General features: G+C 39.2%; 1 protein-coding gene across 7 annotated transcripts in view; it reads left to right on the top strand.

Annotated features, from left to right (window-relative positions):
* Positions 1–12,501, top strand: part of pde4ba (phosphodiesterase 4B, cAMP-specific a) — a 174,225-nt gene extending 161,724 nt beyond the window's left edge. For 6 of the 7 annotated variants that reach the window (XM_079629180.1, XM_079629179.1, XM_079629181.1 and 3 more), the window contains 9 exons: positions 6,739–6,832; positions 9,174–9,349; positions 9,443–9,541; positions 9,636–9,800; positions 9,886–9,985; positions 10,072–10,226; positions 10,364–10,486; positions 10,644–10,826; positions 10,932–12,501. In XM_079629180.1, coding sequence (XP_079485306.1) covers positions 6,739–6,832; positions 9,174–9,349; positions 9,443–9,541; positions 9,636–9,800; positions 9,886–9,985; positions 10,072–10,226; positions 10,364–10,486; positions 10,644–10,826; positions 10,932–11,291 — 1,455 coding nt within the window. In that variant the 3' untranslated portion in view covers positions 11,292–12,501. Of the gene's footprint in view, positions 1–5,643; positions 5,893–6,738; positions 6,833–9,173; positions 9,350–9,442; positions 9,542–9,635; positions 9,801–9,885; positions 9,986–10,071; positions 10,227–10,363; positions 10,487–10,643; positions 10,827–10,931 lie in introns of those variants that run through there. The other variant, XM_079629185.1, reaches the window with a different exon arrangement.
* The last annotated feature ends 3,608 nt before the right edge of the window (positions 12,502–16,109 follow it).

Consider the following 16,109-nt stretch of genomic DNA (forward strand, 5'->3'; position numbering starts at 1 on the left):
TGTGATACTCTGCATAGCTCCAGTGTGTGTGTGTGTGTGTGTGTGTGTGTGTCCTGCAGCTGTGACTCAGGTTTCCTGTCTCCTTCCTAAGCTCTAGCTGCAGGTCCAGACTACAATGGGAGTGAGTGCTGTATGGCAGGGCAAGGCTGTTTGTTTCTCCTTCTGCTGACGTCAAACAGGCACACACTGCAACACAGGTTTTTTTTACTGCAGACAATAGGGATGAATACACACTTACTCTTGCACACACTCTCAGAGGCTCAGTCATACAGATATATGTTCAGGAAAGGGACGGGTTTTGGGAATACCCAGAATTCGCACTACTAATCATTTTCGGTTTCAGTATTTCTGTTTTCCATTAGAAGTATCTCATCATCCGTAAACAATTTACTTGTAATGCAAATTTGCATGTTAATATTTGATATTAAGACAATCTTTATTTCTTTAATTTTATTTTTCTTACTCTGTCTGCTTATTTATTTATTCATTTATTTTTACATAAACCTCACAAAATGTTGTTATATTTATTCTTAAACAAATTAAAAAAAGATTACTAATTCAATGAAAGTGTATTAAAATTAAATAAAACATTTGAATAAATTAATTAAAGAAAATATCAATATTTAAAATAACAAAGACTTTCTCTTTAATATTGCAGATAAATTTGCATCTTAAGTTATTTATCAATCTAAGGATGTATATGTAATTTTACTGGAAAACGACACAACTACTGATTATTTTATGCAGTGGATGCAGGTGAACACAGATATTGCCTCAACGTATCGGAAAGAAAAGAGGACATTCACAAAGCCTGAGTCTGTATCATGATAGGCTCAAGATCTGCTTGTTTTCTGGGAGCTTCTGTATGAGTTTGTGGAAATAACATAATGATAGCCATCAGAGTTGTACAGAGAGTACCAGGACGTCTGACCTTTTGTTGCCCTTTTGGACATCTGTGCCATGATGTGCATTAAACTTTAGCTGCGTGTGTGCGTGTCAAATCCATACAGTATCAGCTATTCTCAAATTCAAATTGAAAAGTTCTGATTCTTTTTGGACTATTTTGATTGTTCAATCAAATGATATCAAAGGGTCATTATTTCTTTATTATAGCATTCATTATATCTTTATAACTTAATCCGTCTCAGAGGGAAGTTTTATAGCTTTGTTGTTGCTCTGTACCATTTATTTTTTCTCATAAAGTTCCTATAGAGAAATTAAATTAGAAATAATAAGACAATTGTTTCAATAGGAGTATAGAGCTATGAAATTAATGTGATGTGAAATTAATGTAATGTGTGTAATATAATTATTTGATGAGAAATATATGAATTGATATTAAATCTTAATAAAATAAGAATAATTGTATTAATATAATGTCATAAATCATACACATATATTTGTTATATTACATTAAATATTTTGATTATTTGATTGCCGACTTAATATTGCATCTTGTAGAGATCTTGATATTGAGATCTCATCTAAAAGGCTATGGAGACATGTGAAATTAATAAAGTCCTCTAGAGAAATGGCAGGATACTTAAAAGTTTCCATTTCCTCTCTATAATCGCATGGCAGTCAAGAAGAAGCAATTGAGACATTAAAGATCTGATTTTCCTTTCGGTGCAGCATAACATTTGTTGTGATTTTAAAGTCAGGATTTCCCCAGATTTGCATGTCCGTGACAGTATGCTTTCTCTGATGACTTCAAGAGATCATATATCATGCTTGATCTGATTCCAGCGCACACTAGTATTTAGCCTATAAACTATGTTGCAATTGTGTGTTTGTGTGTGTGTGTGCGCGTGTGTGAGCATGAGTGTGTGTGCGCGTGTGTGAGCGCATGTGTGAGCGTGTGTGTGGTGTGTGTGTGAGGAGGAGGCGGTCCCATGGATAGAGGGGGAGTGTGTATACAGTAACACACACACACTGAAGTGAAGAATAGTAAGCGCTCACTGCTCAAAGTTAGTCAGTAACGCTATCTTGTCACACGCTGAACCTCAAGACAGGGTGACACGCTCACAGAAAGCAGGACTTAGAAACTTCACTCACTTAAGATGGGAGCTTGCTACTTTGAGAAGAAAGAACAGAGAAAGATTGGAAAAGTTAACTGTTTTGAAAAGGTGAGCCTTTGTTTTATGCTTTTACAAGTTATTAGTGTGCTGTTTATTTTTGTTGGATGTTACCTGCTGGACTTTTCAAGGACATAACTGGTGCTTAAAGTAGCTTTCTGAACTTTTCTGAGCTTTATAGACGAAAAGTGAATGCTTGGAAAGTTTTTTTTTATTTTTTTGTTTTTTTTGCACAGTGCTTTCTTGTATTGAGGGTTGCATATGGGACAGTGTGTATGAACTAGCAAGTGTGATCATGTAAACAGTGGTCTTTAAGAGAGGATGTTTCGCAGTCACAGATCTATCATCTAAACCAGTCGGAGCCCTGCAATATTGAACTAATGCTCTCAAGTCAAACTACTGTTCCTGCATAGTTAGTTTGGTTGTAGACTAATAGTACCAATATCAGTTGAATGAGAATTGTTGTTGAAATAGTTGTAGTGTAAATGTTCGTTTTAAATGGTTTCATTTTTGCTGTCTTTTTCTGATCATCTCAAACCTGCATTTAAGTTCAAATAAGTTCAAAGCTTTAAGTTCCCTTCTAATCTTAAACGATTTAGCCTCTTCGTTGTGTGGATATAATCGAGACTAAATCAGCTAAAAGTGTTTTAATCTGTAATTTAATAACTAATTTATTCATTTACTCTGTCCAAATGTTGATTTCACACATGCATGCATCCATGCACACATATTGAGAAGTTTAGAGGAAGTGTAGCGTCAGGCTTGTATCCTCGGGCGGTGATAGTTAGCACACAAAGAGTTTCTTCAGAAGCGGTTAAGTCATTATTGATGTTATTTTTCTAATATACCAGAGAACCCATTTGTCATCATGATGTGCGTCACGTCCTTTCAAAGTCGCCTTCCAGCCATCGTCATATATCAATCACTGTTAAGAATTTGCCGATTTTGCAATTATGTGCTTTTCAAATGACATCATTCGGTGCAATAGAAACTCCCACAATTTCTGTCCAAGAAACTGATGGGGGTTTTCCCCCACTAGATGATGTACACAAGATATTCAGATAGCTGTAATTAAAAAACATTAGTATGTAGTGTCATTTACATGATAGTTTGAGTATCGAGAAAGGTATGGTAAGAAAAAACAATCTCAATTGACAGAGGACAACTGAAAAGTGAAATGTATTTTGATGATTGATTGACTCGCCTGTCCTACATCAAACACTGATACATTAGACAAGGTCATGATGAGAGTACAGATTGATTGAACATGCCACCGGCGAAAAGTGTGAGGCGACCAAACAATCTATCTCACTTAACATCTGTGGGTTTATACTGCCCACTAGTGGAGACAATTAAAGAGCATCCTATTGCTAAATGTCCTATTTTAAAGAAATACACAGATAAAATCTTACCAGCTAGTATTATTCGGATAATATTTGCTGAAATTGATGCCGATGGGTTGACAGGAAATACATTTGGTAAGTTGACATGTCCTGTGGTGTCACATACTATACTCCAAAATGGTTTAAACAGCATTTAGCTTATTTTTTTTATTATTATAATGTAGATTTTATGAGTTAATGTTAACTGAGATACTGAAGGGAATGTTGATAGAATATTTTTATTAAAAAGCATCACTTTGTATTATTATTTAAATGAACTAGTGATGGAAAAAAGGTGATTTCGATAAATGCATTGCACATTACACAGGTAAACCTAGCTGATGGAATCGGTTAGCTTTCATCGAGTTTTTGAATGGTCTTTCTCTACAGAATGAAGGTCTTTGAGAATGTCATTCCCTTCATTCACCCTTAACTCTTCTCTGAGCAGAAGTCGGTGCACATCCGCCCCCCCCCCCACATCCATGTTTCTCACAGGGCTTAGGAAGAGCCACTCGCATGGATTTATTGATACGGATGATAAGAAGAAATGTGAGCCGCAGAAGGCACTGTCTATGATATGTCAGAGTTGTTTACAGCTCAGACTAGACATCTCGCGCACTGCTGAGGAACCCCCACTGCAGCATAATGCAGAGATTCTCCTCTATTTTCCATCTTTCTCTTTCCCCCTCTCTCTCCCTTTCTCCCTCCCACTCTCTTTTTCTCATGAAGGCGCATAAACACTGACACACACATTTCACATGGATAATCCAAAATCATTGCATGAATCCTTTTAGCTCCTCAAATGTCTGCGTTAATCAGCAAAAACAGTCTCTGCTGCAAATAAACAACCAATACACTGTAAAAAAAAAATCTTCGAAGTTGTAAATAAAGCAAAGAATGTAGTATTTCAGTCTTTCTACTTCAAACTTTCACGTTTAATTCAATGTGTTCTTTGCTGTTTCTTTGTAATTGTGAAATGTACTAGCAATTTCTGAGTGAAAATTTCATTGTAAGTGTAATTGGGTATCTACTTTCTGTTGGTTGTGAAATGCATCATTTTATCCGTCGTAGGCGAGTGTGATGGAAAGACTTGGTCTGGAATGCTGGCTTCAGTGGTTTTGGACACTTTTAAGATTGTCCATTTGTAGGGTTTTCCCTGTTGCTCGTTTGGCCTATATCAAGGATGGCGCATTGATTTTGTCCGTCTGCCCTCCTCCCCGTTTTAATGATTCGGGGGGGTTGATTTGGCAGATGTTATTGAGACGCAGTGGTGTCCTCGTGTTTACTGGGCTGCCATCTTTGGAAGCTAGGGAGGGAGGGAAGCCTCAGCGGCAGCCTGTGCCACGTGACACTGTTGCCATGGCGTTGGGATGTTGGCGTAATTGGTGTTCGGCTGTAGACGGGGAGGCAGAGAGAGAGTCGTGGGGGGGGGGTGTTGATGTCACCGAAAAAAGACAAAGAGAGGCAATTATCCAAGTCTTCTCTCCCACCATACTCTACAGTAAAAATAGCACAGGGCTCCATATGAAGCCTTGTGCATTATAGCAATGCAATAAATAAGAGTGACCGAGCCTGAGGAACCCAGACTCATCTAATCTATCTTCCATGCATCGCCTTTGCAATACAAAAGGTTACTAAATGTTGTACTCGATTAGGAATCCCTTGAAGACAAAGCTCGATGAATTGGTCGCAAAAAGCCAAGTGCGTGCTTAAACCTCCCTCTCTTTTTGTTCTGTCTTTTTCCTCTCGTGATTTCCCCGCATAACAAAGCGGGGCTCCCCCTCTTCTCTGCCATCTCTATGTCAAATCATATGTGCCTATGGAGCGTGTTGCTGGGGCTGACAGACTCGAGACCGGGAGGGAGGGGGCGAGAGAGAAAGACCGAGAGAGATGATGAAAGAGCGTGAGCGTAGTGCTGCAGCAGAGCGGCACTAATCCAGCAGAGGAAGACCCCCCTCCAGCCAGATGAGCATCCCAGCGTTTTTCCCCCTCATCCCTCCCTCCCTTCGCTTTACTGCTCCTTCATCTCCTCCATAATTCATTGGCACTTTCAGACCCTCTGCTCCGCTTCTAGCTCCGGCCGTTGCTCTCTGGATCCTCCTCCAGCTCAGGACGGGTGTTCCCATCCCATCCGTTGGCCCCTTGCTCGTATCCGCAGCCATGGAGAGTCAATGCTGGAGCGATTCGGCCGAGAGCTGCCATGAAGACAGCTCGTGTCTGCTCCTCAGCTACTAATCCATACCAAGCAGAGTAGGAGAGGAGAGAAGAGGGGATTTTTCGTTTTTCCCAACCAGAAGAATCCCTTTCGTCTGCCTCTCTCTGGCTCTTTTCCTTTGTGGTATAGGAGTGCGCTGTTGTGGATTTCGGGAGATTAAATACGATCCAAAATGCCTGAGGCAAATTACCTTCTCTCTGTATCCTGGGGTTACATTAAGGTGTGTATGGTTGCTACTGAGCCGTTTTCCGGTTTGCTAATGGCAGTTGGTTTTGGTTTGGTGTTTGTTGGTGGTCTATGGAGACACTGAGGAGGAAAACCTACAGCAAGTCTCGCTGTGTGGCATCCTGTGCTGGAATGTCTAGACCCAAGCTCTATTTTGTGCTCTTCTTTTTACATAAATCTGTTGCATTTTGGTCAATATGTTGATTTGGATGTCAAAAAGCACATCTATACATGGTCGCTTTTGTGATTTATCCATTTTTAATGATGAAGCTTAAAAAAATTTGAGATGTGGCGCAGGATATGGCTGCCGTTTTTTTACTTATTTAATTATATATGCATTTGTTTATTTATTTATTTTGAACATTGCATCTTTTTGGTACCACATCGTTGTTTTTGGAACATACAAAATCCATACATCAAATGTGGAAAAAATGCTAAAGAAAAATATTCCTTAAACTTTGACAAACAGTTTGTCTCTTGTAATGCATTTACCTTCTTCTGTCGTCGTGCATTTGTTACATTCCTAATGCATTCACATTTTTTATGCTTGGTATTAGGTATTTATTAAAAAAATAAGATAAACTAAGATGCTGCATTTTTTTTATGAGATATTAATATTTCAATATATTAGAATTTCAATTAGCCTATTTATATAGAATTTATTTGGTAAAATGTAATATTCTATAACCCATTGTGGTATTGTATGTAAATGCATGTCCATATTTTTTTTTTTTAAATATTACATTTTCAGGACTTTGGGGAAAGGAAGCCCTACTGAAATCTCAATGTAGAACCTTTTGAGTTTTTTTAACTAATGATTCTCCATTTCTATCTTTTCCAGTTCAAGAGAATGTTGAACAGGGAGCTGACGCACTTCTCTGAGATGAGCAGATCTGGCAATCAGGTGTCGGAGTTCATCTCCAACACCTTTCTAGGTAATCACACACATATTCACTCTTTCAATAAAACACTGCAGCCAGCGCTAAACATATATATACCGTATACGCCATTGTGGATTGAATTTGGGCTGCGTCATTTCCAGAGCTGAACTGCAGTTAAGACTCACTGTATGATAAAACTATAAAACAGTGAGAGGTTTGAGAAGTGAATTATTTGTGAACAGTATATTACATGCTCAATTTGTTTGTGGAATGCCGTGAGATGGCATCAGACTTACGTTTCTGCATGAGGAGAGAGATCCCCAATGCAGCAGTTGGAAAAGAGGAAGGGGAGGGTGGAAAGGAGAGCAGAATTAGAGGAGGGAGGGAGGGAGAGATAGAGGGGGATGGGATCCTGCTGTAAAGTAATGCTGACGGTGGAACCCCCAGCACGGAACATCCAGGCAAGAGAACCTGTGACTCATCCAGCTCCTGTGTTCTCATCGAGACGGCATCACATAGTCACACGAACATGCACACATTTGTCCCATTACACAAGATGTTGACTCTGTGAGATCCTGTTTCACTACAAAAAAATGATTTCTTAATCTGTATTTTTGTCTTTTAAAAACAAGAAATCTTTACTTACATTTATTTGATAAACTATTATAAAGGTAACACATTAGCACTTATTATAATTACAAATTAATTATGCTAATTTTATATTTATCAGCATTTGTAAATAGTTTTTCTTTATTTAAATGTAAACTTAACTTAAAGTATTAATGTTTATGTGTTAAACAAAATATATTATGGTGAGGAAGAATGTTCAGATATATTTACTGATTAAAAAAAGGCAAAAATAATGGTGTGCATTCTGATGGTGTACAACTTTGTGGTCAGATTATTTGGGACTAAAAGTGGTTTTATATTCCTGGGATTAAATGTTATCTGTGAAACATCTGTGTGCTGTGTCACATGTGACTGCTCTCTTTATGCCTCTGCGTTTTCACTATCAGCATCAAAACACAAGTTTAGCAGAGATAGTGAGATTAAATCTGACCCAAACACAATGTCTCTGCCTTTTTCTCGAATCTTGGATCTGTGCGCATAGTCTGCTTATGTGGCTTGCCTTTGGTTGTTTGTTTTTTATATATGAGGAGGAGACATGCGACAGTGAATCCTGAAAGGAGGGAGACAGAGCGGTGAGAGGAAAAAAAGTGCTCTGATGGATGTTTGTGAGAAAACAAGCAAATTGGCTATAATGAGCGCTGTGAATGCTCCTCATGATAAGATCGGAGGCATTTTCTCTTGATCGGGCATCTTTACCACTAGAGAGGGAGAGAAAAACAGATAGAGGCGTTCGAGATGAAAGAGAAACTAGTACTTCCTTATCGCCTCGCATTTCTTCACTCAGGATATAAGCCCATCTGAATGACTGCGGCACTGATTACGGCATGGTTTCATGTTTAACAGAGACATGAGTGAAGAGGATAATGACTGTAATGAATTAACCAACCCTCATATTTCAACTCCTCTCATTCCCCATCAAGCCAGCAGCTATTACTATGTGTTATCACGGTCTTTCAGCGGCATGCCAGAGTTTTAAAACGAGAGAACAACGTTATCTTCCATTACCGAGAACATGGAAATAAGAATACTGTCCACTCAGGGCCTGTGGATTCTTGGGAAAAATTTGGATTAGCATTTACACATGAGAGAATCCTTAACATGAAGGTTTATGGCATTATTAACTGCCTTTTTGCCCTCGAGATAAGCCCTTCGTGTGCTGCCATTGTTTTTCAATTGATATCTCCTGAGGGTTGACCTTTGGAGATGCCATTTGAGGCAGACACAGCTCCCCTGCAGTTTGTTGACAGGTCTGTCACAGTGAAAATGGAGAGTGGAACTGAAGGAGAAGGAAAGGAGGGGCAAGCCCCGCTTGAATAGCTTAGTGGCAAAGTCGCTCTGAATTGGGTGTCTGTTCTGCCTTTCGAGGGCAGCGAATCCTGAGAAGCACACGCACGGAGTGCAGATGTGAGCTATTCAGCTATGGCCCTGCACCTGGGCCAAAGGCGTCTTCTTACGTCACTCAGGGAAACATAATACACGGCCACTGGTTTTCCAACAATGGGCTTTTGTGCGGACATGTATGCGTCTCGTCTGTGTAAAAACTACAATGAATAGTTTGAGTTATCGGGAATGTGATCTACCAACATCTGACACACTTGTGCATGATCTGTTTAGAAAGATTTAGGGACCATCTTGGTTTCATGGTTACAAGTTAGCAAACGGTCATTTACCACATTGTCTATGGAAATTTGTGTTTATGGTTAATAAGCACCAGGAAAATGTCCAAAAAGTGTTCTAATAATTTGGTTTTTGCTGTTCCTTACAGACAAACAGAATGATATGGAGATTCCCTCGCCTACACCAAAAGCCCGCGAGAAGAAGAAAAAACAGCAGCTGATGACTCAGATCAGTGGAGTGAAGAAAGTGTCCCACGGGCCCATCCTCAACAGCAGCCTCGCTCGCTTCGGCGTCAAAACCGACAAAGAGGATTTACTGTCAAGGGTAGGGAGAAGACTAATACTTGCTCTTTAGTGGGTTTGATTGTAAAAAAAAAAAATCCTGTTGATCTCATGGTCTTACCTCTTCCCTTTCCAGGAATTAGAAGACCTGAACAAATGGGGCCTGAACATCTTTACCGTTTCAGATTATTCAAACAACCGGCCTCTAACTTGCATTATGTATGCCATCTTCCAGGTCAGTTCTTCCTTCAGCCTATGACTTCCCACTTTTTGCAACAAAAATTTAATAATGTCCAGAATTGTAATAATATTGCTTCTCTCTGTAACAGGAACGAGACTTGCTCAAGACGTTCAAGATCCCAGCAGATACATTTGTGATGTATATGATGACCCTTGAGGATCACTACCACCAAGATGTGGCCTATCATAACAGCCTTCACGCTGCTGATGTGGCCCAGTCAACTCACACTCTGCTGTCCACACCTGCACTAGATGTAAGACAGCTTTAGGCACAATTTTAATAACTGTTTTCCTCAAAGGATTTCGTGTATCTCACCATTTTCAATCTGTCCTATATAGGCTGTCTTCACCGATCTTGAGATCCTGGCAGCCATTTTTGCGGCAGCCATCCATGATGTGGACCACCCTGGAGTTTCAAACCAGTTCCTCATCAATACAAGTGAGTGTTCTTAAATCCCAACCTACTACCAGCATACATTTCCTGGTGACACATGGACTAATTGAGTATTTGCTCATTTCTTACAGACTCGGAGTTAGCGCTCATGTATAATGATGAGTCGGTTTTGGAGAACCACCACTTAGCCGTGGGCTTTAAACTTCTACAGGAGGAAAACTGTGACATCTTCCAAAACCTCACTAAGAAACAAAAGCAGTCACTCCGAAAGATGGTCATCGACATGGTGAGGTTCTTCCTTCCTTGCTTCCTTCATTCATTCCTTCATTCATTCCTTTCTTTCTTTCTTACAGACCAACTGCTTCATTTACACTGCAATGATTAATATGCTAACACATCTTGCTCAATGTTCCCTCTTAACAGGTACTGGCCACGGACATGTCTAAGCACATGAGCTTACTGGCCGATCTGAAGACCATGGTAGAGACGAAGAAAGTGACAAGCTCAGGAGTTTTACTTCTGGACAACTACACAGACAGAATACAGGTACAGGTCTTCCTTTTTTCCATCCCCTCTTAATGAAACTGATTTTCAAACAGTTATTAGGAAATCCAATGATGTCATAATCTCCAGCTAAGATGATTCCGATAAATTAGAGGCACATGATGAATTACAACTGGCTGAAATTTTGATGTTACTTCAGGTTTTGCGGAACATGGTTCACTGCGCCGATCTGAGCAATCCAACCAAGTCTCTAGAGCTGTACCGCCAGTGGACTGACCGCATCATGGATGAGTTCTTTCACCAGGGCGATCGAGAGAGGGAGCGTGGCATGGAGATCAGCCCCATGTGTGACAAACACACCGCCTCTGTGGAGAAATCACAGGTTAGTTACTGTCTGAGATGTAGCGTATATACTGTCTGATGGAGGATATCCTAGAATACCCTACATAGTGCCCTACAACATCTAATGTGTTTTTTCTCTTTTCAGGTGGGTTTCATTGACTACATCGTCCACCCACTGTGGGAAACCTGGGCTGACTTGGTCCATCCGGATGCCCAGGATATCTTGGACAACCTTGAGGATAATCGGAACTGGTACCAGAGTATGGTCCCCATAAGCCCTTCCCCGCCCTTCGACCAGGCTGACAAAGACGGCAACAGCGGGGGTTCAGGGCCTGACAAGTTCCAGTTCGAGCTCACGCTAGAGGAGGAAGACTCAGAAGGCACGGAAAAAGATGAACAGAGCCAGGGAGACGAGGAAGAGGATGTGGACGAAGAAGGGGAAGAAATGGAATCCACTACACTCATCCAGATAGTTACCGAAGACGCCTCACCGGTCGACACATAAGCCTCAGCGTCCCTTGATAGGTGGTAGCTATTTTTTCCAATGCAAGAGGAGAAATCTTGCAGTTGATGCTTTTTAAAAAGCCCACATGGGGTGATTTTTTTAGTCCCCCGTGGGAGGAGGATGTCTTGCCCTCCTTGCACTTACGTTTGGAGACAGTTTGTAGGAGCTCTCAGGAAATAAATGCTGCAGACATTTTGGACCTGAACGATTGACAGGCGACTTTGATAAACATGAAGGATTGGGGCCAACGTGAACAGTTTGTTTGGTTGTTTACCAGGTGGTGAGGAGTAGACACTACTGAGGGGATTTCTCTTTTTTTTGTACCAACACAAACTTTTTGTAAAACTATGGGTGTGTGATGAGGTCAAAAACGAACTACTGAAGAACAAGTATTTGTAAAGAGAGAAACTGTTTACTTTTCTGTACCATTTGTCTAAAGACTGTGTGCCTTTTTACTATTGTCTTTTTAATAGTCTTTTATTTATTGAACACATTTTAGTATAACTGTACGTTGAAATGTTTTCATTTTGTAAAGCAAACCAGACCGAACATGCAGAATTGTTTTATATCTACGCTGGAGAGAGAACTTAGTGTCTTCCTTTGTTTGGCAATATAACTTAATAATCCAAACATCTGACAAACGATCAGAAAACTAAGAAATTATGAAAGAGGCACTTTCTGTTTATTCTATCTACATTTGTGTCAGACTCCTTAACTATGAGCACAAACTGTTTATTTGGAACCATAACTCATCCCATTCACATTAGGGTAAGAAATATGTTAGGCAAATGCATTTTTGCACAAAAAACTTTAAATGCCCTTAAGTAACCCCATTTACTTAGATTGTAGAACAAAATACAAGCACCCCCAAAAAAATCTAATCACAAGGGGTCTCGTAATGTACTCAAATCACAGGGAAGCCAAAGCGATATTGACTTAATTCACATTCATTTGCTTTCAATTCATCATAATTGTCTTCCTTACAGCAGCCATTTCCACCCTTCCCATCATACCTTAGAAACAGAATAAAGAAAAACAGACTAAACTAGCTTTTGTAGGTTTTTACACACTTTGATATAGAACTTTTCCTCATTTGTCTTCTAAACAAAACAAGTTCCTTTCTCCGATTGGCTCACTTTAAAGGTGGGTAAAAAAATAAATTAATATGTAAACTGATTTCATTCCCCATCTTGCAGAAGACCAAGATATGAAAAGAAAAAAAAAACTCAACAATTACACTTGTCAAATTTCAACATGCCAGTTTAGTAATGGCATTAGCATTGTCGTTTCTTACATTTTGTCACCGTTAAGGTTTAAGTTTGTGTGTAGTTCATCCTTTAAGGTACTTTAACTACCTTATGCTCAAATGCTCAACAGTGGAAACAGTTAATGGCCAAAGTAGCATGCAAAAGTATGTTTGTGCGCACATATGTATGTGTCTACACATTACTGTGTTTGTGTGTATGAGCGTCCGTGGGGGGCGCTTCATCACCAGCCCACGCTTTTCACAACTCCTTCCATTCTCTTTGTTTAAATGCGCTCAGATCGGTCCTCTACTGTTTATAACAGTGTATTTATTACTGTTAAATGTACATAGGGAATAATGTTTCTTTGTAAATGGTTTAATTTATATGCACTTGCATTACCGAAAATTGGTGGTGTTTCTTGTGTAGTGGGCTCTTGGACTGAGTCTGTTTTATTTAGTAATATTGTTTATGTTTTAATATAAATAAATATATATTATATATACTATGTATGAATATATTGCACAATTTTCAACTGCCCAGAACAGTAGCCTATGAGACACGCAACCCATTGGTAAAGGGGAGAGTCTGTAGATAAGACATAAATACATACTGTAGACATCTGTCAGATTTTAGAAGCTTTGTGTATCACTGTTTGGTGTAACATTGATAAATCAGTATCTCACGAGATTCTCCACAGAACGTGGCCCTCAAATATATACAACATTTTGAATGGAGATTGCTAAAAATGGCTCAGAGGTGGCATGTGAATGCACATTTACAGGGGAGGAATTGGTCACCAACATCACAATCTCTGAACCACAATGTGAAATCAATATAATTACGAAAATGTGATCTTCTGTAATTATTTGTGCTAATGTGAACTATTTTTCTGACCTTGTTAGCAGTTTTGAAATTCAAATTGTCGGTAAAACTTTGTTAATCTATATGTTTGAGATCTTTTGGTCCGACTTGCATCCAAAGGGATTCAACAGAATTAGTGCTATCTGCATGAGGGATGAGTTTTTATCGTCTGGTTATCCCACATTGTTGCAGGTGAATATTCAATGTTTCACACAATGTATGGTAATAATATTGTATATTGTGTTCAATAAAATCTGAAGCTACTTTTCTATGAAGTGATTAAAGACAAAGCATGAATATACTCCATGTGTAAATCTCTTTCTTTATATTGCTTTTCTTTTTGTTATTTGACCTTTAGTTTAATTAAATCAATCTGTCAACATTAGTATTTGAATTCATCCAATTGATAGTCTAAAAGCATAAAACATTACAATATCATAATTAAATAAATCATTGGGTATAAAATTTAAATAGTACAGCATGTTTGTTGTTGTTTGTTTCTGTTTCTATTCATTTTGAATAAATAAATGCAGCCTTGTTGCGCATATTATATTTTTTTCAAAAACATTAAAAGTACAAATATTAGCTTAGAACCTTGATCTTATGTATGTATGGCCATATTTGCATTTGAACCCTTTGTGAGGTTGTCTTTTGTTTGAAGCTGAATCCACTGTGACAGGTCACATTGCATCCAGTGAATATCGGTCCTGCACTGTTCCTCGAGCCAAGTCAGCCCTCAAATGACACAGTCCTCCCGAGTAAAGTCTGTGTGTGAATTCTGAGGCCTTTTGCCCAGAATTTATGTAAGGCAAGAAGGAAGGTTCAGCGAGAGAGTTAGATTAACATGGGCCAATTCAGGCCGTTATCCTTGTTTCATATTTATCTGGTTATTCGAGATATACTAGTTGTAGCTAAGTTTCCCTAAAGGTTTAGTTAAGGCTGAAGGTGTTGTGGTCATTCAGAAATTACCTACTTACCAACTTGTAAACAACTTTTTAGTTGTAATTGTTTAACTAACTAAATAAATGTGGTTGTAATTTATTTATAATTTTTAAGATTTTAAATAAATATATGCACACAAGCAAACATTTTCACACATCACATGCCTTATATTTAATCTCAAGCATGCACCTATGTGAAACTGAACACACTTTATATGGACTAAATGGTTTATTGTGAAAATGTCTATAGGCCTACATTCGGGATAGTTAATAGAATGTAGGCTATTTGTTCAGTAATCATGTAGTTTTATCATGTTTTTTAAATGTAATTATTATGTTTATGATTTATCATAATATTGAAAGTCTGAGTGCCGCACAACAGAAAAAAACAATACTTTATAGAAGATAACAAAAGTAAATTTTGAAGGCATGATAAAAACTGGGACATAAAAGTGCTTGAAGTTTGAACACTGACCTGTATAATTCTACTGTGTTTTCAGTGAATCCCAGTTAGCCTATACATATTTATAGGAGAACCATCAGATAAATGCCTGACATAAAATAACCAAGTAAGGTCACACACATTGCTCTCTCACATCCAAGCACCTTGCAGTAATGCAAGTAATCTATATAAATGTAATGTTGATTGCTGTTACTGATATATTCAAGATGGAGTGCTGCAGGACCTCCATGGCTATGCATAATAAGTGTTTGAAACACCATGCAGAGTGCTCAAAGAACCCCCTGAGAGTAGCATTGTAAATGAAGGCTGTAAATCAGCCCCATGATGGCCAGCCAGAGCTATTTTTAACCTCCAACCAATTATGAGAAGAGACTGGTGACACTCTTTCTAGTGTTGTGAGTGTCAAGAAGTCTATCTCAGCCTGCTCACCCAAATCAGTTCAAAATGAAATCCATAATCACTCAAGGACACTGACATAATTGCACAAACCCAAGTGTGTGTGGATATGCAAACAGCTCCAAACTAATTGTGGTTTGGTGTAGAACGACAGGCCACACACACACACACACACACACACACACACACACAAAATGGGACACTAAAAAGTGTTTAAATCACTTGCTTTTCTAAAATAACCCCCGCATGTAAATTAAATGTATGGCAGGAGGCCGCGATCTTGCCTCCTCTGATCCCATTGATTTTCAAAAGACTCCCTATATGGGCTGGGTTTGGTGGTGGTGGTGGTGGTGGTGGTATGATTGGATATGATTGGTTTGTGCGATAAATCCCGCCTCTTGTTTTCGTCCGCGTTCACGAATCGGTCTGAATGAACAACATTATGCCGTTAACTGTTAGCCTGGGTTTCCCCAGACTGCCTTTGCGCAGCGCGATTTTATTCTCGCTGAAAGGCAGTCTGGAAACCATGGACCAGATTTTCGCCTCGTTTAGGGAACCAATCACAGAACGGGGAGGGAGCAGCAAGACGATGACGACATCTTTGCGACACAACTAAGCAGTTTGTTTATATCTATGGAGTCAACATGGCAGCAGACGCGAAGCAACCTTTTGATGCAGCCTTAGATATTGTTCTAAGTAGTTTAGATCGCAGTTTTATTTAGAAAAAAGAGCAGCGTTTGGCGTTAAACCATTTCTCTACATACGTCATCTGGTATAATGGAAACGATTGGCTATGAGCTACAGGCGCATTTGATAGACATTCTTAGCACCCAATAAACGGCGCCGGCGCATTCGTAAACCACGCCTCAAATACGAGAAATTGCGCATGTGGTTCCCAGACCCAAGTCTC

The sequence above is a fragment of the Phoxinus phoxinus genome, assembly GCF_949152265.1.
Source record: "Phoxinus phoxinus genome assembly, chromosome: 11".
Taxonomy (NCBI): domain Eukaryota; kingdom Metazoa; phylum Chordata; class Actinopteri; order Cypriniformes; family Leuciscidae; genus Phoxinus; species Phoxinus phoxinus.